This window comes from Schistocerca americana, chromosome 3 (genome assembly GCF_021461395.2).
Source record: "Schistocerca americana isolate TAMUIC-IGC-003095 chromosome 3, iqSchAmer2.1, whole genome shotgun sequence".
In the NCBI taxonomy this organism is placed as follows: Eukaryota; Metazoa; Arthropoda; class Insecta; order Orthoptera; family Acrididae; genus Schistocerca; species Schistocerca americana.
Window position 1 is genome coordinate 242,784,704 of NC_060121.1, and position 26,265 is coordinate 242,810,968.

General features: G+C 45.4%; 1 protein-coding gene across 1 annotated transcript in view; it reads right to left on the minus strand.

Annotated features, from left to right (window-relative positions):
- LOC124606841 overlaps positions 1-26,265 on the minus strand; it is a 124,606-nt gene that overhangs the window by 67,036 nt on the left and 31,305 nt on the right. Inside the window, exons 7-8 of the mRNA XM_047138917.1 lie at positions 21,780-21,931; positions 705-995 (exon numbers count right to left, since the gene is read on the minus strand). Coding sequence (XP_046994873.1) covers positions 705-995; positions 21,780-21,931 — 443 coding nt within the window. The remainder of the gene's footprint in view (positions 1-704; positions 996-21,779; positions 21,932-26,265) is intronic.

A 26,265-nucleotide genomic window follows, 5' to 3' on the forward strand; every position in this document is an offset into this window, starting at 1 on the left:
AATGTCTGAGTACGTTCAGTTCTGCTCAGCTGTTTGAAAATCAGATAATGTAAGAGGTTTATCAGCACAGTAATTCATTAATTTTTCTAAGGGGACGTTTCACAGTTCAGAAATTTTTTTTGACTGAGGGTGTAAATATGGCAGGTTTGTGATGATGTAGGATGGAGCCGCTAAAATGGCTGTAGGGAAAGTGACATGATGGAAAACTACAGCAAACCAACTTTAATATAAATGAATGATAGTGCTTAAAAATCACTGACAAGAAATAGTACAGGTCACAAGATGGAACCTTATGGAACACCACGTGTAACACATACAGCTGATAGGATATCTGGCGTGCAACATGAATGGAGAACTGTATCACACCAACCGTAGGATAGATGACTGATAGTTATAACAAGTCATTACTTCACAGAAAAAATATATAGGTGCTAAGATGGCACCTTGTGGGACATGTCACATCTGATGAAGACATACAGCTGAAATGGGTAACAGGGAAGCGACAGGTCTGGAAAACTGCATCGAGCCAATCTTAACATAGTGACTGATACTGATGAAACTTCAGTAATACACCGAAGGAAAAGTACAGATGCTAAGATGGAACCTTTAGGGACATCATGTGTAAGACAAATAGCACACAGGGTTTCAGTGACAGGTCTCTCGCCACTTTGCCCTAGTATCTCTGGCTGTGGGTGCGAACTCACGTGCAGCTCCTGGAGCTTGCGCATACAGAGCGCGATATCGGCCTGGCTGACCAGGAAGAACTTGGCGACGTCCCAGGCGGAGGCGAGGCGGCGCGCGTTGGCGAGCGCCCAGAGACGCGTCGTGTGCACCGAGTGGTCCAGCCGGTGCAGCACGGGGATCTGCTCCACCAGCGGCAGCTCCTCGACGGGCGCGCCCATCGCCCACTCGGCGTTGCTCTCGCACTCGTTGCTCAGCGCCACCAGCCCGTGCAGCATGTCCGAGTACATCTGGCCCGTGTGCGTGCCCTGCGGCTGCCGACAAACAGGGAACGTCCGTAAAAACATAGCGCACACTATCTGTATATAAACCAGATCACATAGCGTAGTGTTAGAATCCATGCACTGGGTTATGAACCATTGGTGTGGTACACCGACATGCTTTTAGGCCATTTTCCACTGTTGCCCAGTCACCACTGAGCCGTGGTAAAAACTGCTGTTTTGAAGAGCGCGCGCCACAGCGCGTAGTGTGAAGTAGTCGCCCTCCGTTTCTGGCGGTGGCGCCGCTGTGGCAATCCCAGCTTTGGTGTCTCCCTCTGGTCGGAAAGGGGAAAAGTTGCCTGTTCACGTGCATTTAAGGGGCGCTATGAGCTCGGCCCAGGGCCCCCCTCCGACATAAACACCCCCATCACAGCCCAAGACATTAAACTTATCCTCCGGTCCAAACGCAACACAGCCCCTGATCACGACTGTGTCACCTACTGTCACCTTCAAGAAAGCCCCTATTCCTTCCTGACTGTCCTCGCCCATCTCTATAATGTCATCCTCTCTACTGGCTTCTACCCTGACCTGTGGAAGACCTCCCGTGTCCTCTTATTCCTCAAACCCAACAAACCCCCTTCTGCCGCCTCTTCCTATCGTCCCATCTGCCTCACCTCCATCTTCAGTAAAGTCTTTGAATCCATCCTCTCCCATCGTATCCATCAGCACCTTGCTCAACACCACCTCCTCCCCCTTACCCAGTGTGGCTTCTGACCCTCCTTCTCTGCTGAAGACCAAGTCCTCAACCTCGTTCACCTTCTGTCCCTCCAGCTCAACTACCGTCGCTCCGCCATTTTTGTTTCCCTTGACCTCCAAAACGCCTATGACCGTGTATGGCATCCCAGTCTCCTCTTTAAACTCCAAACCTACGCCCTACCTATCAATTTTGTCCGTCTGGTCGCTTCCTTCCTCTCACACCGTCCTTCCTATGTCACCCTCCACAACACCAACTCCCGTATCTTTTATCCCATGGTTGGCGTCCACCAGGGTTCTGTCCTGTCCCCTCTCCTTTATCTCTTGTATACGGCTGATATGCCCAAGCCACCCCCACCAGTCCACCTTCTCCAGTATGCTGATGACACCACCTTCCTGGCTCTCTATCCTACCCTTCAACGGTCTCAACGTACCCTCCAAACCCACCTTAACCAGTTCACCACTTGGTATAACCAGTGGTTCCTCCGTCTTAACCCCTCCAAAACCCAGGCAATCATCATAGGCCGCACCACTCGCTTCTTTCGCCTCCATGATTTCTAACACACCCTTTATAGCCGTCCCATCCAGTTCACCCCCACCCTAAAATACCTTGGCCTCACCCTTGACCAACACCTCACCTGGACCCCTCATCTCCAGACCGTCCAGCAGAAAGCCCATTCCCGCCTCCGCCTTCTGAAACTCCTGTCTGCCGGACATGGGGATTGCATCCTTCTACCATCCTCCACACCTACAAATCCCTCATCCATCCTATCCTGTGGATAGGCACACTGACGCTTTCCTTCCCCCACACAGCTCATGTATGACCTGATCCCCTTCCCCCACCTCCTCCTGCTCCTCCAACATCTCCGCATCCTTTACAATGTCCGCAGGCTTGATCCCCCCCACCCTCTGGTTTCCTCCTTCCTCTCCACCCCCCCGCCTGCTGCTGCGCCTCTATCGCTGTATCCCTCCCTCTCTCCACCTCCACACCCTCCATCTCCTTCATCAGGGCATCTGCCCTTCCTTCCAACTATAACCTGGCCTTGTTCCCCCCCCCCCCCCCCCTCCCCAGGGTCCCCTTTTTCCTCTTGCCTCCTTCTCCCAGAGCGGATTTTCCTCCTTCCCCCCCCCCCTCCCATGAGACCCTGCACCCCATACTTGCCTCTTTCCTTCGCACATCCCTCCTTACCTGGCCCTCTTCAGCGCGCCCCCCTCTCATCTCCCCCATCTCTTCCCCTCTCTCCCTTCTTCCGGCCTCCCTCATCTCCTTGCGTCTGACAGATCCTCCGTTTTGATCATCGTCGGTGTGCCACGTCAGTGTTGTGTTTAGTGCTGTTTCTCCAGTGCGTCAAGAGGTGTGATTTTAATTGTGTACTGCCTTGAGGTTCGCCGTCAGTGTTTGTTATGTGCTACGCCATCCGTCGATACCTTGTCTTCTATTGTTTGTTCTATGTCTTTCGGCTGAAGAGCAGCGCATATGCTGCTGCCAGCCCGCCCCGGTGGGGAATTGAAATACAATAAAGAAAAAAAAAACTCGGCCCGGGTCAGTCAGTCTGGGAGAGGCTAGTCAGTTGGTCAGTCGGGTCAGTGTGGGGCGGTCAGTGTCTGTCGTCCGGAGTGCTAGTATGTGTGACTTGTCCGTCTTGGACGTCGGCGTGTGTGAGGTCGCCACGTCGGTCCAGTGAGCCGCGCCGTGTAGCGGGAGGAGTGGCTTCACGGCCGACGCGGGAGCGGCAGGGATCGGCCCGCGACGTCGGACTGGCAGCTGCGACCTGCGACGCCGTGAGACGGGAGAACGGCGCGCCTTCCTGCGCCCGTTGAAGCGCCTGGCAGCGGACGGTTCGGGAGAGCGTTTTGGAGGTGCTGCGCCAGGTCTTCGCCAGAAATCGCAGTTTATTAGAAGTTAAGTGATTCGTGATATGTTGTTTCATTTACTTGTTAAATTCTTCTTGTTTTCTTAGTTAGTCTCTCGTCCCCAGCTTGCTCGTCTGTCTCCCATCCGCATTTGTTAGGCAGTTAGTGTTTGTCTGTCGGTCTGCCGTACGTTAATAGCTGCCTCTGTCATGTTTGTCGGATTCGGTGTTAACGAATTTATTGCTTAAGGTGTAAAGGCCGAATTCCTGAAATATGTTTTTATCTTGCCTATCATCTTGCGAGGTGTTATACGTGTAATGTAGTGCATAATGGTACAAGTAGCCACCCTTCCACCGTAAGAGTTCTTTTAAGAACAAGTTGCACTTTCGGTGGCAAAATATTTTTAATGTGAGTGTTTTGTACCATTTCCATCCCTCTTACGGAGTGCATAGTTTATGTGTTTGTGTGAGTTGTTAAATTTTTCGTTTAAAGTAATCTGGTGTGTTGCAGATTTGCACCAGTGTAGTCTTTCAGAGGTTGTTGTGAGTGGTCGTGACTACGGCCGTGTTAAAAGGGAGCGGCAATGTTGTCAGCCCAAAAGCTCATACTGTCAAAAAAAAAAAAAAAAAAAAAAAAAAAAAAAAAAATGTTATTTCTGCCTCTGAATAATTTGTAACTTGATATTTACAGGGTGCTTTCTGATTATAATTTTAAATCTGTTTTTTAAAAAAAGGCTTTTAGGAATAAAATTTTCATTTATTGAAAAAAATTTAATTTGTTTCATCAGTTACCAATTGGGAACTACTTCCACACTCACATAGTGTGATTAAATGTGTTAATGTTCTTGATGAATCGCTACTAAATAAAGTAAATTCTGTAAAAAAAAATTTTGAAAGTTAAATCCACGTTTCAACCACGTCAGAAAAATACGTTGTACACATAACCAAGCACTCATAGACATGCAGGGGACATAGCGAGCATTCTAGCTAATATCCAGAAAAAGAGACACAGATGGCGTCTTATTTGCTTTATTTACTAGTTTAAAGACACAAGCATATTTATCTGTTCACTGCCCTGGTGGCAACACAGAGGACTGAAGCAGTGGTCGGCATCATCGTCAACACAAAGTGGTGTGAGCTGGATCTGCACATTCTTTTCACACCGATCAAAGTTGACGATGACGAAGAGGAGTGCTTTAAACCTCTCACGCAGTGGTCACCAAACTGCATCCAACCAAATGTTCGTGTGGTCCACCGTTCTGAGCCGAATTTTGTAATAATATGCATGTAGCAAGTAACATCCGAATTCGGAAGCGTCAGCTGTCGTTAAGAGATTCTTAAGAGTGTAAGGAATAAATGCTTACGATTTGCTATTGTTGCCTTTACCTGACTTCAAAAATGTGTGTGAATTCCTAAGGGACCAAGCTGCTAAGGTCATCGGTCCCTAGACTTACACACTACTTAAACTATCTTATGCTAAGAACAACACACACATCCGTGCCCGAGGGAGGACTCGAACCTCCGGCGGGAGGGGCCGCGTTACCTGACTCCTTCGTCGAATCAGTAATGTACTGGAATTACAATATGCGCGCAAAACGCTGGCCAATCAGCTCAGAGATGAAGCTGGATGCAGTGTCAGATAGATTTGCCGCTGCAGGGTGAGGGGGATTTTTTTTTTCGTCTTCTAGCGCTAAAACCTCACAGGCGTATGTCTTCCTAGTACCCATCAGCTGCTAAGGTATAAATTTCAAACGGACGTGACATGGATTTATGAATGCACATTACAGAGACGCTCATCTTCAAATGGCCAAGCGGTTCTAGGCGCTTCGGTCTGGAACCGCGCGACCGCTACGGTCGCAGGTTCGAATGCTGCCTCGGGCATGCATGTGTGTGATGTCCTTAGGTTAGTTAGGTTTAAGTAGTTCTAAGTTCTAGGGGACTGATGACCTCGGAAGTTAAGCCCCATAGTGCTCAGAGCCATTTGAACCATTTGAATCATCTTCAACTGCAATACACTCTGAATATGAATATGAAATGAAATTAAGGCTGTTGTAACTCAGCGCGACTGGTGGAAGAAAACTGACTTTCAAAACATTTAGTAAATATCTGTGATCGCTTCTAATCTTGCTTAAGGCATTTAAATATAAGTACATTTTCTGTTATTAATTATCCGCACACAGAGGCAACACAGAAACACTTCGACAATTACAGAGTCACAACTTTAGGGTCGCTGATGGTGGCAGCATCTGAAACCGGGAACAGTCGCCACGAAGTTTTTGGAATTGTGCCGGTTTAACAAACTTACAGCGCCCTTAACCACAAATAGTCTTATGTGGTCTCAAAAGATACTACACTACTGGCCATTAAAACCGCTACACCACGAAGATGACGTGCTACAGACGCGAAATTTAACCGACAGGAAGAAGATGCTGTGATATGCAAATGATCAGCTTTTCAGAGCATTCACACAAGTTTGGCGCCGGTGGCGACACCCACAACGTGCTGACATGAGGAAAGTTTCCAACCGATTTCTCATACACAAACAGTAGTTGACCGGCGTTGCCTGGTGAAACGTTGTTGCGATGCCTCATGTAAGGAGGAGAAATGTGTACCATCACGTTTCCGATCTTGATAAAGGTCGGATTGTAGCCTATCGCGATTGCGGTTTATCGTATCGCGACATTGCTGCTCGCGTTGGTCGAGATCCAGTGACTGTTAGCAGAATATGGAATCGGTGGGTTCAGGAGGGTAATACGGAACGCCGTGCTCGATCCCAACGGCCTCGTATCACTAGCAGTCGAGATGACAGGCATCTTATCCGCATGGCTGTAACGGATCGTGCAGCCACGTCTCGATCCCTGAGCCAGCAGATGGGGACGTTCGCAAGACAACAACCATCTGCACGAACAGCAGCATGGACTATCAGCTCGGAGACCATGGCTGCAGTTACCCTTGACGCTGCATCACAGACAGGAGCGCCTGCGATGGTGTACTCAGTGACGAACCTGGGTGCACGAATGGCAAAACGTCATTTTTTCGGATGAATCCAGGTTCTGTTTACAGCACCACGATGGTCACATCCGTGTTTGGCGACATCGCGGTGAACGCACATTGGAAGCGTGTATTCGTCATCACCATACTGGCGTATCACCCGGCGTGATGGTATGGAGTGCCATTGTTAACACGTCTCAGTCACCTCTTGTTCGCACTGACGGCACTTTGAACAGTGGACGTTAAATTTCAGATGTGTTACGCCCCGTGGCTCTACCCTTCATTCGATCCCTGCGAAACCCTACATTTCAGCAGGATAATGCACGACCGCGTGTTGCAGGTCCTGTACGGGCCTTTCTGGATACAGAAATTGTTCGACTGCTGCCCTGGACAGCTCATTCTGGTCAATGGGGGCCGAGCAACTGGCTCGTCACAATACGCCAGTCAGTACGTTTGCTGGACTGTGGTATCGTGTTGAAGCTGCATGGGCAGCTGTACCTGTACACGCCATCCAAGCTCTGTTTGACTCAATGCCCAGGCGTATCAAGGCCGTTATTACGGCCAAGGGTGGTTGTTGTGGGTAGTGATTTCTCAGGGTCTATGCACCCAAATTATGTGAAAATGTAATCACATGTCAGTTCTAGTACAGTGTATTTGTCCAATGAATACCCGTTTATCATCTGCATTTCTTCTTGGTGTATTAATTTTAATGGCCAGTAGTGTGATTTACGTAGGATACCAATTACTAATAAGATCGGTACATACCGTACTCGAGATGCCCTCCACCATGTCGCTATTAGCTCTTGAGCAAAAAAGTTTGACGATCGCTGCTGTAACGTATTGCCACCAGGGCAGTGAACGAGAAAACTTGTGCCCGTTGAGCCAAACTAGCCAATGAAACAAATAATACACCTGTGGCGCTTTGTCCGGATATTTAGGAGGATGCACAGAACAAGTTTCACACGATCCATACACGGATGGCGCACACGATTTCGTCCCTTGAGTTAACCGACAGCTGGCATCAGGCAGGACATCCAGTCAGAAAGATATAATAAATTTGCCAAATCAGCGGCCGGTACAGAGCTCGTACGGTGGGATAAACACTAGGCGAGAGAGAGAGAGAGAGAGAGAGAGAGAGAGAGAGACAGAGAGTATATTATATACTGGGTACTTGACTATTCTCACTGTTTCTTGGACAGAAAACACATGTTTAATTGAAAAGTATGGTATAAGATAATTTATGGGAATTAGTGTCTTTTGGCAGCTACAACTTCTTCTCACTTTTAGGGTAACAAATGGATTCCGAGATAAAAAAAAAATTGAGTTGCTTTGAGGTGTCACATTTAGGAAGCCATTTTCGAGACTGTCAAAAATAATGAAATGTTGTTCAGAAACACAGCACTGCATTAAGCGAACCAAATGGTAATCGAAAGAGGAGCTGTCTGGTGAATATTGCGGGTGGAGTAAGGCATCTCATTGCAGTCCCGTCAAGATTTCTTTCGCTCGGTTCCAAGATGTAGTTTGGTATTGTCAAGAAGCACAATGACTCTGTCATATCTCTGAGCGTACTGAAGGGCGTTTGTCTTTAAATGCGCGATCCAGATTGAATAACTGAGCTTCGTAGCCTTCAGCCTTCATCTTTTGGCCCAGTTGCAACAGTTCGTGGTGCACAAAATCGACCAGAAGTCATTTTGTCACTAACCTCAAAATCTTTGTCTTTAAATCGTCGAAACTAATCTCTGTACGTTGTTTCCGGTAGAGGGTGCTCTCCATACACTTGTACTAGCAAACGATGGCTTTCAGTAGTAGATTTCTTGAAATGAAAGCAGAGGAATAATGCTTCCCGCAAAAGCTGTTTTGTAGGTAAAAACACCCACATGTTCACGGCACTAAATAGGCATGTTCTTTTCACTCCACTCCAAAGTCTACAGTCATCAGAAACGCTGACGTTTCTACTGTTGAATAAGACTCGTCTTGCTGTCCGCTACGTTGCGCTACTAAAATTACTGTCCCACTTCTTCAACAGCGAGGATTAATTAAGGGGCTCCGGAACGCCCTATACTTGCAATGTTAAAATAACGCTTATAAATTACATCTTTCCTCACAAAGTATTTGAGGTAGGAAGTTGAACTTTTTACAGATTATTTATTGGAATATGGCCTACAACGTAACACAGGGATTTTACAAAATTTTAGTTCAGTTATTAAAGATGATTTTTTTTCAATTGTAATGAAAATTCACAACATTTTTTTGCAATTTTTTATTTATATATTCAAAAATATACAGTTTTTTGGAAAAAGGCTGTGTTAAATTATGCAGAAGGTACTGTGTAACATTTACTGAAAGTTTGAAACAAATATGTTTGGAAGATCCTTAGAAAACATGTAATTAGTACGAGAAAATAAAAGTTTTGGGAATCGAGCGACAAAGATTGGATTAAATTTTTGGTGCATTCCAGGTCCATAGGATGGATTATCTTCATCCTCTGCAAACTCCTCCTCCAGCTTCCTCTTGTTCCTCCTCCTGTTTACTCTTGCTTGTATTTCTAGACTCTTTACAGCCCTGTCTGCAGCCCGAAGGCGTTCCTTGTCTAAAGCAAGCATCGCTCGTTGTTGTGTTCGTAGATTTTGCTACCATTTTCTTCAGTTGCAGTTACTGCAACACTGTTCCAAAAGGTGGTCATGTATGAACACTTATCACATTTCAGTTGTATTTCACTAGCAAGTCCTACGTGCTTTATTATGGAGAGTTCCAGACCAACTTCACTACAATGAATACATCTTACACAGTTTGAAAAAATTCCTTTGAGAACCGACATATCAAATATTTCATTCACATCCGATTCGCTCATAAAACATTCATAGTTTTCACTCATTGAACCAAGCTTCTTCTGTGAAGTATTTTCTTTCCCACTTTGACTGCTATGGGCAGGTGTACTTGAGAAGTTAGGTTCACTCACTTGGTTATCGTCTTTATTGTTTACAGTAATAACACATACCTTTGGCTTTCCAACATTTCTCCTTTTCTTAAAAGCCTTCAGAGGATTTCTAATAACTTTACTTTTACTCATTATTATACTTCAACAAAACAGAGACTCAAGAAACAGAATTAATTACGAATATTTTCGAGATAACGACAGAGTAAATAAACATGAAACAATCTACAATCACACCAGCGATATATATTGAACCATCACAGGTTAGCCACAACACATACTTTATCTCACATCACTAAAATGTACCTGATGAACACGGACGTTAATAATAACACCATTTGACAGCAGTTTAACAGCGCCTCAGTGGGTCACGCCCATGTAGAACACATTTCAAAAAAAAATTTAAAAATAGTTGTAGTCTTCGGAATTGAATAAATTATATATCTATTAAAAGGTAATAGTCTGCAGATTCAGAAAACGCAAAAAAGTAAAAATTGAACTTTTCATGATTTTGAGCCTTTCCGGAGCCCCTTAAAGGTCTCATTAAGTGAAATGCACTGATCAGCCAGAAAATTATGACCACCGGCCTACTATCGATTGTAAGTCCATCCAAGCGATAGCAGCGTCACCTGGCGAGAAATGACTGCTGGTGAGACACACGCACGGTGTATGTAGTATCAGTGAGCGGTGCAGTCTGTGTGCAGAATGGGGAAGGCGCGCAATATGAGTTTGACCCAGGGCACATGGAGGTGGCCTGGGAGCTCGGCAGGAGCGTTTCTGAAACTGGACGACTTACCGGGTGTTCAAGGAGTGCTGTGGTGAGTGACTGCAACACCAAGGTGAGACGACGTCCAGACGTTGCGGTGTTGGGCGGCCCCCCTCATTACTGATGTCGGACGTCGTAGGCTGGGCAGACTGGTAAAACAGGACAGGTGGCGAACTTGGCTGAACTAACATCAGACTTCAATGCTGAGCAGAGTACAAGTGTGTCTGAACACACAGTGCACCGAACACTCTTAACGATGGGCCTCCGCAGCCGACGACCCATGCTTGTGCCAATGTTAACACCACGGCATTGGCAACTACAACTGAAATGAGCACATGACCATCGGCACTGGACGTTGGCAGAGCGCTGCATGGTCTGATGGATTAATCCTGATGCCTTCTTCATCAAGCCGATAGCCGATACTTGAGTATTGCTCATCAGTGTGGGATCCGTACCAGATCGGTCTGACGGAGGAGATAGAGAAGATCCAAAGAAGAGCGGCGCGTTTCGTCACAGGGTTATTTGGTAACCGTGATAGCGTTACGGAGATGTTTAATAAACTCAAGTGGCAGACTCTGCAAGAGAGGCGCTCTGCATCGCGGTGTAGCTTGCTCGCCAGGTTTCGAGAGGGTGCGTTTCTGGATGAGGTATCGAATATATTGCTTCCCCCTACTTATACCTCCCGAGGAGATCACGAATGTAAAATTAGAGAGATTAGAGCGCGCACGGAGGCTTTCAGACAGTCGTTCTTCCCGCGAACCATACGCGACTGGAACAGGAAAGGGAGGTAATGACAGTGGCACGTAAAGTGCCCTCCGCCACACACCGTTGGGTGGCTTGCGGAGTATAAATGTAGATGTAGATGTAGCAGAGCGCGAAACCGTCTTCTACCAGGGCACAGTTTCTTGACAACTGTACTGTGGGACGAAGACAAGCGGACAGTAGTTCCATTACGCTCCGGGAGCATTCACATGGGCACCGATGGCTCAATTGGAACTTGCGCAAGGCACCATGACAACCAAGGAGAATCGTGGACTGGTTGCAGAGCACGTACACCCCATCATCACGATCATGTTTCGAGACGGCAGTGGCATTTTTCAACAGGATGATGCGCCATGTCACAAGGACAGGAGTGTGATGGAGTCGTTCGAGCAACACCGTGACGAATTCCAGTTGATGTGCTGCCCCCCCCCCCCCCAACTCGCCAGAGCTGATCCCGATCGAACACATCCGAGATGTGATTGAACATGGTGTCAGAGCTCATCGATCCCCAACCATGGAATTTGCGGGAATCAGGTGAGCTGTGTGTGTACGGGTGGTGCTAACTCCCTCCAGAGACCAACCAAGGGCTCATTGCTTCCATGCCAAGACGCGTCGCCGCTCTTATCAGTGCCAAAGGTGGACATACCGGCTGTTAGGTAGGTGGTCATAATGTGGCGGCTGGTGAGTATAAAAACGTCGCTGCTTCTTAAATCTAGTTCTGTTTACGTATCATACAGCTTGCACAGTACATAACAGCCATCACAGGGTCATAGAAATATGGACAAATTATTTATAACAATTTCAGTAACGTGTGAGGCCTGTTCTTCGCCTTCATCTACGAGCGGTAGTAATAAAGATTTAATTATCACCTCGAAAAAAATAAAGTTAGTCTATTTATTTTATGTTTGTTTGAAGGTACAGTCGTGCTCAAAAGTATCCGAACGACCTGAATTGCATTTCGCCTGATTCGAATGCAACCCACATAACGCAGCTGTCTAGCAGGTCCTCTAATCGCCCCTCGGTACAGTCGTTTGACTATTGAAAATGGTTCCAACAAGTCACCACTAGAAAACACTGCTCTGTATCGCAATAACTCAAGATGTAAAGTAATACCAAGGTACTACAAATATCAGGGAACATCTTATCACAGATAAGACGGATCTTTCAGGCTTGTAAGCTCACATTTATTACAATAAATGGCGTACATGAAATGTTACCACTCTCATTATTACGTCAGATAGGTAATTCACGTAGTTAAGTTCGTCGTATTCATGATTTCCTCTTCAAAATAACATACCGTACTTCTAGTTGAGAATATGTATGAACTTCAAATGACACGACGAACCGTCTCGTTCTGCATATGGATTCAAACCCAGCTCATGCAGACTAAACAAAGACTTCGTGACTGACGGAAACTAACAGTCATTCCTGACTAGGCGTACAGAGAGTGATATACCTCGATTTTAGACAGTATCAGTTAGCAAATATCAACTTTAACTTACATAAAGTAAACATTGTTAACGGACGCGAATTCCTACCCAGCATCTATTGTCCTTGTTAACGAACTACGAGAGATGTTAAATATTGCTTCTTCACAAGTAACTTACTTGAAATGCCGTGAGGTAAAGCTTTGTGTTGGACAGGGATTCGAACCCAGAACCTAATTGGATTGTCACCGAAGCACAATCAACTGTAACATACCGGATTTTCTCGGCAGTAGCTAGATGTTTTAACTGAAATGACGAGACGAAACATTATTTTTTTCTTTCCCAGGACTCCAACCTGGCACCTATCGCTGTTATATTCTAGAGAAAACGAACGTTAAAAATGGGTTTATTACACCAGCAATATGATGACTGGGAATCGAGCCCCACACATATCGTTGTTGACTGCACACAAAGAGACGACAGCTACCGAATTTTTCTCCACCAGCAGCTCTGAATAACATCCTTGAATTTACAATGATGCCGCAAACAGTTCTGTGTATCACTGGGACTCAAAAACGTCAGATACCGTTAGTGTTGACAACGAATGAAAATACATTAAAAATCAAAATTATTACCCACCAGCAGATAGGTGTTCTCATGATAGAGCTTCATAATACATTATGAAAGCTTTAGTGCCAGGCCAGGATTCGAACCCTTTCACGCGCAATATGTGGAGATGTTGAGGAATCTGCATTTTTGAACAAACAACAAATTGCAGTCGAGCTGTATTGTCACGAAGGGATCAAATTCCGCGTTAATGGCGGTCTGAGTTTCATTCCCAGATCAGAACCAATTTTATCGACATACAGAAGCTGAAATAAAAGATGGAATAAGTGTCCTGTGACCCTACATAGCGTTTGTTTCGTCACTAGAAATAAATAACTGGTATATGGAAGGTTACTGTTGATAGAGTTTCTACGTGCCGCGACTCCTGACTTTATTGTGATTCAACCTACTTGGTAGAGAAGGAATATCAGGTCGTTCGGATACTTTTGAGCACGGCTGTACATGTCTGCAGTTTTGGTACACATTTAAATAATCGCACAGCAATACCCAGTATGCCGCTAGAGGATCCTAAACAAAACTGCGGAATCTATTAATAAACTATATTACAGGCGGTAAATATTTATCTGCATTTTAAAGGCAACAATACTGCAACAACCGATGCTGTTTAAGTGGAAGTGTATAGCAACAACGCTTCATCGTATCGCAAAGTAGCTAGTTGGACCAGACGCTTCCAGTGTGGTCAAAGAACAAGAAAATAGCAGACCATATTTTTGTGAAGAACTAGCAATCGCAAGAGATGTAGAGACTCTGGTTCACGAAGGCTGGCGTATCATAATCGAGGCGATAGAGATAAAATCAGTCACGAACCAGTTTTCAGTAACTTGGGCGTTCTGAACGTTCAAGGGTCTCTGCCCACTAGGTTTCGCCACTGTTCACGCCCACTAACAAGCCCGGCGAGATGGGGTAACGATGGAAATAGCTACAGGTTGGTCAGGTCGACATGTTCATCGTATACGAGACCTGGGTGCATCACTATGACACTGAGACAAAGGAGCGAAGCAACGTCTGGAGACGTGGTTATTCACCAATGCCGAAAAAGAGGAAGAACCAACCATCACTGAAGAAGCTGAAGCTGACTGTTTTTTCAGCTACATTGATGTGGCGCTAAGAGATTTTGCTCGTGAGGGAACACAGATCGTCATAAGGATGTACTACTGAAATCCCCTGATGAAGTTCCCTTAGGTGTTGTTCGGGAGTTATTCCACAGCAATGCTTCAGCTAATTTTGCCTCCCCATTCCCCACCCCCATGCCACCTGCTATGATATCTTCCTCTTTTCTCTGGTGATCAAAGTATTCCAGGCAAGCATTTCCAGAATGACGATGACGTGGAATGAGTGAAAGTGCGAGATTATGTTACTAGAGGTCTCCCAGTCGGGCACAGAAACTTAGACGTCACATAACGTAAGGTCTGCAAGATTGCAGCACGAAATTGGCCTGGCCCCGCAGCACGAAGTTTTTGAAGGAACTGGAAAGGCCAGCATGTCTCAATCAACGAACAGTTAGGGCGCATGGTGGTGGAGTTTCTTCATTACAACATGGCCCAAAGAGAACATTTGGATGACTTCACTTCGAGAGAAACATTGGGAACCTGGAAGAAGGACGAAGCATGACGATTGTAGCCCAGGACTTTGGTATGGCTGACACAACTGTTTCACGTGCGTGGAGAGCGTTCTGAACAACAGGAATCGCCGCCGGAAGGAAAGTAGCTGGTCGACCACTGTCAATTACAACAGCAGATCACTGCTACATTGTGCAACAGGCAAGAAAGGACCCACATCAAACAGCGGTTGCAATTGCAGTGACATTTAACAGGATTGCAAGGCACGTTATCTCACGCTCTGGCTCTGAAGTGGCACGGCAACTGCATGGGGGGGGGGGGGGGGGGGGGGGGGGGGGTCGTCTCTTAGCCCGACGACCAGTACCTTGTGGTCTGTTGACACCTGCACATCGGCAGCACCGTTCGCGATGGTGAGAAGAGCGTAGTGACTGGACCAACGAGGAGTAAGGTCACCTGTTCTTCTCGGATGAGAGCAGATGCAGTATGAGCAGTGATTCTGGACTTCCCTCATATGACAAGGACGTAATACACGCAGGAACATTGTCGAACATGACCGTATTGACGGTCCAGGTATTCCAATGTGGAGAGGCATAATGTTGCCTGGGTGTACTGGCCTCCAAATCTTTGAACATGGTTCACTCTCTGGTCAACGTTATTGCACCACTGTACCCCTTCCTCATGTATGTCTTTTAAGAGATACATTCGGCCCTGAGTTAATTTTTATGGATGACAATGGGAGCACATTGAAACGCATGCATTACCGTCTCTGATGATCAAACACCCTATTAAGAACACTGTACCGACTTATGTCTAGTGGACCACCACGGTGACTTCAGTGCTATTATTGTCCTGGAATAAAAGCGTTGTTTCTGATCGTCTCATTATTTCAATGGGCTGTAGTATACAGTAGCAGCTCTTTCTGTGTATGGTCCAAGTTTCATAGAGCAATGTTACTTGGCAGTGACACACCATATGAAAGTTACTTTCGTCGTTAAGTTTGGCACACCAAGGTGCATTCTACAACCAGTCTCACCCAGTTCATCAATCGCTGGGAAAAATGTATTGTTTTGAAGAGTACACTGCAGAGAGACTAACACCAGTCACACTTCGGGTTTTTCGGGGTGATAATCCACATTTTACGAGCGTCCCTCGTATACTCCAGAAGTCATTTAAGGTGTGTGGTGAGATTATTTTGGGTATCTAAACCAGTTCTGTGTGCCTCCTTTGCTGGACAGTCAGCGCGCCTGACTGCAATGCAGACGAACTAAGTTTAAATCCCTGTACTGTCAAGCATTTTTGCTTTTGGGAGGACTAGAAAGGAGCACACTTAGGCTAGTAACTGAGGAGCTATTTGGAGAAAAAGCGATTCAAAGGTCTGCAGAGCTCACAACAGCAGGGAGAGAGTAGTGTTGATCACACGCCCTGCCACACCGCATCCAAATGATGCCATATGGCAAATAATGACATGGCAGCCAATCAGTATCGCATGATCCTATGGGCCAGTGATTTTTCTTTTTTTTAAGGTCTTTTCTTCTCTTAACTGTTCCACTTGTTTTGGTGTGTGTCGCTTTTGTTAGTCCTCCATATTTGGTCTAATTTCCCAAATTTAACTTTCATATTTTTTGGGAGATGCAGCTCTACATCAGGAAGTAATATATTCCCTGACTTTTCTTGGATCATACTGGCTCAGATTTTAATGTCAAACCCCCTTTTAGCATATAGACCTCTCTTGAAACTTCTGACACTAAATTATTGGTTGAACATCTCTCAAATGCATTGTTCTTCAAATCATATCATATTCCACTTGTTGCTGTAGAAGTTATTTTGCAGCCATAATTTCGTCATTACGCCATTGTCAAGCATGCACTTATTAGCTCCATTGTCGCAGTAGAAATATCGGTTGTAAGTAGTAGTAACCTTGTTGAGTTACGGTCCAGTGAAAGAGGTCTGAAAGGGACCGAGTACGAGTCCAACGTTGCGGGTTGCATACTTAACAATTCAAGGCGCTGCTGTTGCTTCATTGCTATACCGCCTTCTAGAGAACGGTAGCACTGCAGTCGCTTCCTACTCGTCGACCCAATCGTTCTTACTGAAGTCTGCGGGAGTGCAGGACTAATCGTAACTTACAATTTGTACGGAAGTTGAGTGCATGATCTTGCTGTTGTAAAGCAGCATTGACATGACGAAATAACCGATTGTCGGGCTCAGACTGCCTTTAACGAAGCTGTGTTTTGTGAGACTGTGGAGGTGTAAGATGAAAACTAAGAGATGCGGCGTGCATAATTATAAATGTTGCCCATTAGAGGAAGAATGATCTCTGGAATAACTTCGATGTTGTACTTGACGCTTCGGACGAAAAACGTACGAAGTTCGTCCAATGCAATCAAGGTGATTATACTGTTGTGTAATCTAACTCCACCGTGGGAAAACAAATGTGCTCCGTCAGACAAAAACTGGGCACAAAACAACGTCGCTGCTACGTCCCTGAAACCAAAAAGCGTACTATTTCTGTATTGTTTTCGTCGTGGCAACTTGCATTTATGGGACAACAGCGTGTCGTATAGCCTATCATTCATTTCTATCAATTTTTCGAAGACATTATTTGAATAATAATCATTTAGAGAACGTACTTCATCCTTGTGTCATGTTTCCTTGTACTGTCGTCACAGTTATACTTGCAACCAGTGTACTCGTTCTCCTTTATGCACGGGACGTGTCTACTGATACTCGTGTATGTCAACGTAATTGAGTGTTTCAGAGGTGTCCATCCATTTCCAGCGGCAGACACTTCAAAAGAGGCGTTACGCATTACAAAGACGTTTTATAAAATTCTAAGACTGTACCGTACAAGAAGAGTCAGGTAAGTTGTTACGTCTTCGAATGTGACAGTAAAATTTGACGAATTAGGCCCCACACGTTGGACTACCGATAGTGCTGCGATCCAGTCACGTCACATGATACAACACAAATGGCAAGAAATTCTGCGTCGGGTACCTCGCATAAAGTTCATTGCTTGTAGATGCACATGAACCTGCTCATCTTGAATGGCCCAGACGACATATAAATTGGACGTAATTGACTGGAAGCGTGTTGTATGGTTCGACAAGTCACGAATTTACCTCTTTCCAAACGATGGAGGGCGTCGAATACACTAGCGATGCATTTAACCTGCAGTGTGTGGAGGGTTACGTTTAGAAAGGAAGTGCTCTATTATGTTTTGGGAGCGCTTTCCGTACCATGGCTTGGGCTCACTTATTCAGGTTACCATGTACGTAAACCAGGACGTTTATTTCAACACCATCTACATCTTCATGATGTGTATGTTGCAGACACTCCAGGCTTCCTAAATTGCAATAGTCGTATTAACAAGGCTGTAAGAACACAGTACGTTCCTGATTTGAGGAAGACTCAAGCACTCTATTATTATCTCGACTATCTACCAAATCTTCTGATATTATTTTCACTGAAAAGTCTAGAACAGCGAGCGACACATAGCAATCACCATCCCTGCTATTTGGCATCTAATCACCAATGAGTGGCTTTAGCAGGATATGGCGTAACTGAAGAAACTCGTGGATTCTCTTCCTCATCGAATTCAAGCTATAGTCGGTGTTACTCCGTATTTGCATGATGCCTCCTGCGGGACGACTAATTTTTAACCAATGCACTTGTCCATAGTTAGTTCCGTATGTCGCTATCTGATATACTCTACTAGTGTTTGCTCTCCTGATTGATCCCCATCTTCCAAATGCACTGAAGCAGTAAAGAAATACAGGGATACGTAAACAGGTAGAATACGGCGCTGCGGTCGGCTACGCCTATATAACACAACAAGTGTCTGGCACATTTGTTAGATCGGTTACTGCTGCCACAATGGCAGGTTATAAAGCTTTATGTGAGTTTGAACGTGGTCTTACAGTCGGCGCACGAGTGATGGGACATAGCATCTCCGAGGTAGCGATGAAGTGGAGATTTTCCCGTACGACCATTTCACGAGTGTACTGTGAACCTCAGGAATCCAGTAAAACATCAAATCTCCGACATCGCCGGGGCCGGAAAAAATCCTGCAAGAACGGGACCAACGACGACTGAAGAGAATTGTTCAAAGTGACAGAAGTGCAACCCTTCTGCAAACTGCTGCAAATTTCAATGCTGGGCCATCAGCAAGAGTCAGCGTGCGAACTTTTCAATGAAACGTCATCGATAGGAGCTTTCGGAGCCGAAGGCCCACTCGAGTACCCTTGATGACTGCACGACACAAAGGATTACACCTCGCCTGTGCCCGTCGACACCGACATTGGACTGTTGATGACTGGAAACATGTTGCCTGGTTGGACGAGTCTCGTTTCAATTGGTACCGAGCAGATGGTCGTGTACATGTATGGAGGTAACCTCATGAATTGGTGGACCCTCCACGTCAGCAGGGGACTGTTTAAGCTGGGGAAGGCTCTGTAATAGTGTGGGCCGTGTGCGCTTGGAGTGGTATGGGTCCCCTGATACGTCTAGGTAGGACTCCTGACAGGTGACACGTACGTAACCATGCTGTCTGATCACCTGCATCCATTCATGTCCATCGTACATTCCGACGGACTTGGGCAATTCCAGCAGGACAATGCGACACCTCAAACGTCCAGAATTACTATAGAGTGGCTCCAGGAACACTGTGCTGAGTTTAAACACTTCCGCTGGGAACCAAACTTCCCAAACATGAACATTATTGAGCATATCTGGAATTCATTGCAACGTACTCTTACCGACTTGTGGACATCCCTGCAGGATTCATGGTTTCAGTTCGCTCCAGCAATACTTCAGACATTAGTCGAGTCCATGCCACGTCGTGTTGCGGCACTTCTGCCTGCTCGCGGGGGCCCTACAGGATATCATGCTCTTCAGTGTAACTGTCACTGTATCTTTCGCAGCGCCACCAGAAACGAGTTGGAGGATGATGAGATGCAAGAGAAAGCCCAAAAGGCACACTCTTAGTCTTAGCCTACTCCCCAATAAACATTATCCAATGGTCCTAGCATACATACACGCTATGACATTGCTCGTAATACGTGCTGCTGTTTTCGCATGTCGCTGCTCGAATAATGCGCCGGTCCAGGTGTAAATCTGTACGCCTCTGTTACTCAGACTGAAGATGACGAGCAAGTAAACCTTCCTTGGAGCACCGGTACCAACACTGACAAGCCGCTGACACCTAAAGTCCAACGTGCTGCGCTATATTTCGAAAGCACCGTCCAACAGCCTGCGAACCCACAATAAAACCTCTCTGAAGTTCACTTAATTGCACGAATAGTGTTTCTCGAAGCTATACTGATATCACTACAACATTTAATAACCCAATACGATACCAAAATCGACAGACAACGTTTTCGGAATGTCAAGTACTCTTCTTGTGAGCTCACCGTGTTGATCCTCAGAGCATTGTTCGTACTCTATCTAAAACGTATCTTTGAATCACAAACTTGACTTCAAATATCGTGTTTCTGCATCATGTCGTCCGAAGTATTACATGTTTTATTTTAATGTTATGTTGGATGTCTTCGGCAGTCGTACTCATAAAATGACGAGAAGTAGAGCGTTGATTTCTTGTTAGCAGTCGCTGTGACGAATTTGAATGATCTCACGAACAGGAACCACAATGTAGACATTGCAAAGGTCATGGGGGAAGAGAAACATTGAAGTACAAATTGAATGTAATCAGGGTACACAGTGGCACTGGTTTCGCATTCGGGAGGACGGAGATTCAACTCACTTTCCGAGCATTTAGATTTAGATAATTTTCCCATTTTGGGAATTAACTGTCATGTAGAATTGTCTAAATCGTACCCTTTTTGCCATTTGACTGTTCTACTGAATGGTATTAAAATTTCGGGTATATAGTAGTTTTCAAGTGATTCATCATTTTTCTATGGCGACTAATTACAATAGGTTAATAATGGATCCCTTCAGAATGATTACGGAGCCGAATTCGGTACAGAGCCCAAGAGTAAATAAAAGCTCAGTCACATGACAACAGCATAGTCAACTCAGATTTAGGTTTTCCTTGTTTTCTTTGGTAATGAGACGGCTAATTTTATGCCCCAATCTTCGAAAATCCGGTTCGTTCTCCGTCCCTGATAGCCTCTGCCTGAAAAAGAGTTTGAAATTTAAGATTTGCTGTTTTTGAGACGCAACTTGTGGGTAATTGCATGCGATATTCTTGATGGGTGTACGAAAATTTCCGTTACAAAAAATTCTAGGACTTGTAGAGGAGAGTGAGTGCGTGACATTTTGAATAGAAACTCATGTCCGAAAACGTACCGTTCCCGTGCTACAGCCGTTTGAAAACATGTTTGCTAGGTAGGTATGCAACATGGTAGTCATGGTGGGTCGTGGTTACATCCGATCGGATGATGTCACTTAACGTCTGTCCTACCTCTATGACCTGATTCGAGCCTCATTAAAGTGTCTCTGAGTGTTAGAGCTACACGGTTGAGTACGCGTTTGCAGAATACACGGACATTATCCTTCTGAATGGCATGGCTCACGGCAGCGGAAGTGCTGGTGGTCGCCTTTATCAAGATCGTTCACCACAACTCCATCGCATACCCTATTCGCCCCAGTTACGCAACGGCTTCGAGAAAGTGCACCTGCACCATCAGCAGGCGTGACTGTGGTTCTCCGAGGAGACGCTGCTCGCCCGAGCTGGAAGAGGCCGTACTGCATCACGTTGAAGAGAACCCGTCCACGAATACACGAGCAATTTCTTTGTCTACTAGTGAGTGGGACTGTAAACGAGTGATGCACTGATCACGCCTAATCAATTACTTGTAAAAATGGTCGCGTTACCGATGAGTTTTCAAATGGTTGTTGCACGGAAACGGTGCGCTTCTGTAGATGGGTTCCTCTTCAAAATATTATGCACTCACTCTCCTCTAGAAGTCCTAGAAGCTGGTAACGGGAATTTCCGCACATCCTGTATAATTTCAGTTGCAACAGCTTCAGATCTCGAAAAGAATGCTTAGCTTTAGTCTAATGTGGTAGTCAAGAATTTTTAGGCTATTTTTTGTCGAAGTTGAAACGTAACTTATAAGGTGTGTTGTTCTGCTTAAGATCGGAAGAAGTTGAAGAATTTTGATAACAGCTAAAAATTTTTGGAATAAGCTGACTGCCCAAATACCTGATTTGACTGGTAGATGATGTGCTCCAGATCTTTCTTGCGCCGGATGACTGTCATCCTGAAATTCTGGTCCCACGACGCTGAAGTGATGTGGCAACACAGCCCGTCCATCAGGCTCTGCACGGCTGCAGTCAATGGCTGAGGCACACTACCTGGCACAACACAAACAGTGCATCACATGACATACCATACCAGTTCAAAGTAGCCTCCGTCTAATGGTCTCGTTATGTTTACTCGTCTTACAAGTATGCTTGTGACAAATACGAGGGTTGACTGAAAAGTAATGCCATCTTCTTAACTCTTCAACAGTTGGCGGCATTGGTATGCAGCAGGTACTGGCTTGTTCCGTAGCCTCTTCTCTACAGCTCCAGTTGACGGGAAGCCTTAGCATTGAACAGTTGTGTTGTTACAGTGTAAAGTATGGAACCCTGCGCAGACGGTCGGTCTATGTGATTTAAGCAACGTGCAGCCATTGAATTCTTGACAGCAGAAGGTGCCACCCCAAAGGAGATTCATCAAAGAATGAAAGCAGTTTATGGTGATTGTATTGATGTGAGTACTATGAGTCGTTGGGCGAGTAAGTTTAAAGATGTTGTGATGGGACCATCTGACCTGAGTGACAAACAAAGAGTTGGACGTCCTGTGACAGCAACCACCGAGTTTCACAAGCAAAATGTTGCCAGATTGATTCAGGACGATCGTCGTATCACACAGAGAGAAACTGCAAGCACAATCGGCATTTCACAAGAAAGTGTGGGTCAGATTATTGCTTTGCTTGGCTATCGGAAGATCTGTGCACACTTCTCGCGCCACCACAGCAGAACTTCAGAGACTGAATCTCACCACCGTACGGCATCCTCCATACAGTCCAGATTTAGCACCGTCTGACTTCCATCTGTTCCCGATAATGAAAGACGATCTGCGGGGACATCATTATGCTTCTGATGAAGGCGTTGAGAGAACTGTGAGACTGTGGTTGCGCAAACAGAGTGTCGACTTCTTCCGTGACGGCTTCAGAAAACTTGTTCGTTGGCAGAAATGTATCCAATTGGCTGGTGATTATGTGAAAAAGTGAATATTGGTAATTAATGATCACATTCTAAGGATTATTTCTGCATCTGATTCATTAAAATATTCCCATCCAGACCCAATTAAGGAAGGTGGAGGCATTACTTTTCATTCAACCCTCGTATATACTAGGTGGAATATGGTGCTTCAGTTTTCTTCTGTGAGCATTATTCGGATCACGCTTGCCGAAGGATAATACTTACAGTACGACAATTATCTAACGGAGTGGAAGTGGTGAAGACGTATTATTTTCAGCTGTCTAAGATTCGTTAATCTGTTTTCACACAACTGAATAGTCTCAAAGGGACTTTTTTTCTCAAAATGCAACTACCCTACCACCTTTGCAGTGCGGAACGCTACGAGACGTGCAGAGAGGGAGCCAATGATGTTCTGGGAAGTACCGTTAGGGATGTGGAGCCATGCCGACTCCTGTGCCGTGGACAAATGCGCTAGGTTTTTCATGGCACGATCAGCCCGATCGAGGATATCCCACGGATTCTAGATTGGGTTTTAATCTGGCGGTTTGTTGGCCAGAGAGGTATGGTAAACTCATCCTGGTGCGCTTCGAACGGCGCACGTACACTGTGAGCATTGTTGCATTGTCCTGCTGATAGATGCCATCGTGACGAGGAAAAACAAACTGCATGTACGGGTGGACATGGTCCCCAAGAGTAGATGCATACTTGTGTTGACCCATTGTGCCTTACAGAATGAGGATGTCACCCAGGAAATGCCACCCCAGGCCATATTTTGTTTGCTTTCACCCAGCACACCCCCACGACCATTTGTCCAATGCAGCATAAAACATGATTCATCTGAGAATACCATCTGTCATTGGACGTCCAGTTGCGGTATTCGCGTGCAAATTCCAGTCTACGTCGCCGATGAACAGGCACTGCTAAGGAGGTCCATACGCAACAACGTTGTTTAAGGAACGGGAGTTGAGGAGACACTGTTGGTAGCCTCTTTGATCGTCTGGGCAGTCAGTTGCTCAGCTGTTGCAAGTCCATTCGCCCGTACACATCTCCGCAGCCTACTACGGCTTTTGGTGCGCCGTCGGTGATTCGACACCGGTTTTGAATACTGCCATTTTGCCATGTGCTGTGTACGTCAACCACTGTGGCACGCAAACAATTTACAAACTTACCAGTTTCGGAAATACTTCCACCTTTGTCAGATAAATCGCTCCGCTTCCACATTATGACAACTACTGCACTGATCACCGTGTTGTCGCCTCTCCCCCTCCCTCCCCTCCCCACCCCCCCCCCACCCCCGACGCGTTTTATATACCCCCCACTGCCAGTGCTGCCACCTGCGGTCTGAGAGTGGTTGTTGCACGCTGACGTCGAACGTAGACTGTGATCACATTAATGTGCCTGTACCGGTTATTTCGTAGAGCTGAGAAGAAATTTGTGAGTGAAAATGCAGGTAAGATTGACTATTTACTATTATTACTGTGGAAGGTTAAGCTACCTTTCACTTGAAGATGTGCCACACTCTCTCAACGGCAAAATGTATGACCGACCTGGTAGGTACTTTATTAGCACTGTAGGATTGTAAACAAAAACGGTATCGCAGTTACTGTTCTGCAAACGTACATTCTCCATAAATGAGGAGTATTTCTGTGTTTTCTTCCTTGGTGTACATTATTCTCACACAAATCGTAACGTTATGTGATTGGCTTAAGAATAACAATTTCGTGTGCCTCAGTGGCTGGGTTCAGATCTCCCGATTGGACGCCACTTTGGCGGCTTGTGTGTGTCCTAGTACACGCCAGTAATCCAACTGAGGAAAGGAGACCTACAGTTTAACTTTGAATCCGAACAAAGTCCCTCACGTCTCCCTAAATCGTCGGGATGTAAAGGATAGATTAAAAGTAAACTGAAGATTTCTGTTGCCCAACCGGGCTCGATCCCACGACTTCTCGGTTTCCATATATGTACTTTACCACTAACCCACCAGACTCGACGGTTGACTGAATGGTCGGTGTGTATTTTCCCTGTGTTTACTGTGAAACTCCAGAAAGTGGACGCCTTATGTACCCCGGGAATGTCAAAGTCAGTTTTTTATTACGTTTTTACTAATGTAAAGTATAAGTGATACGTTTCACGAAGATTGTTTGATAAGTCTGGTAAATTTCTACGAAAGTGCTGAACCTTTTTTTGCACGTTCATAGTTGCTAAGCCTGATTATTCTAAGAATTGTATAGAGAATTTCAACAATGTACAGCGTGCACTTCATTGTTGACTGCCGTGAGAGTTGGTCAGTGTATCGACTGGGATTGAAAAGGGAGAAAACGGAGTTTCATGCTATTAGTAAACATTTTAATTTTAATTGTAGGACTGCCGCATCATTAGGGAGCATTTACTTCTGGAATAAATAATTTAAACGTGGCCCGCAAGCACGCTCTGTCCGTTCAGTTGAGATCACCATAAAGGAAATCATTGATAAAATCCGTGATATAGTAATGTCGACCAATGTGAGATTGCTGAGACTGTAGGCATCTCAACTGAGCTAGTGCATATTATCTTGCGCGTAAAATTGGCAAGGGAGAAGCTGTATGCAAGGTGTATGCCGCGATTTCTCGCAGTCGACCAAAAGCGCATCCGGCACAACGTTTCAACACAGAGTCTGGCGATGTTTAATCGCTATCCGCAAGACTTTTTGAGCCGATTTGTAACTATTGACGAAACCTGGATTCATCATGGACAAAGGCAGGTGAAACTGCACCAAAGAAGAGAAAGACCACTTTGTCAGCTGGTAAGGTGATGCCCTCCGTTTTTTGGGATTCCCAAGTAATAGTTCTCAGGCATAATTTGGAAACAGGCAGAACCGTAACTCGACTGTATTATGCTTCATTAATGGATCGTTGTTGAAAAACGATAAAGGTTGGCATGCAAAAAAAAGTGCTCTTTCACCAGGATAATGCACCATCCTACACATCAGCGTTAACAATGGCGAAAGTGCATAAACTGGGCTTTGAATTGCTTCCTCATACATCCTATTCACCAGACCTATCCATAAGTGCCCTCTTCCTGTTCCCTAACTGAAACTTTGGTTTGCTGGGAAGAAATTTTCTTCAAATGAGGAAGTGATTGTAGTAGTCAACGAGTATTTTGCAGAATTTGACAGAACATACTTTTTCGATTGGATGACAAAGCTGGAGGATCGGTAGACCAAGCGTATACATCTCAAAGAAGGATGTGTCGAGAGGTAAGGTGAGTTGTTCACGAAACAAACATTTTTTCTTGCTTTTTTACCAGTCTTATCAAACCACACTCGTAAAACAGGTCTTGAGGAGAGGAAGTGGATTACCAAATAAAAAATATATAGGGTGATATTTAAAAAACATTGACAGCAGTTCAAGTCTTCGTAAGGGACAAAGTTACAAGAAAAGCAATCATGCCAGTGAAAGTCC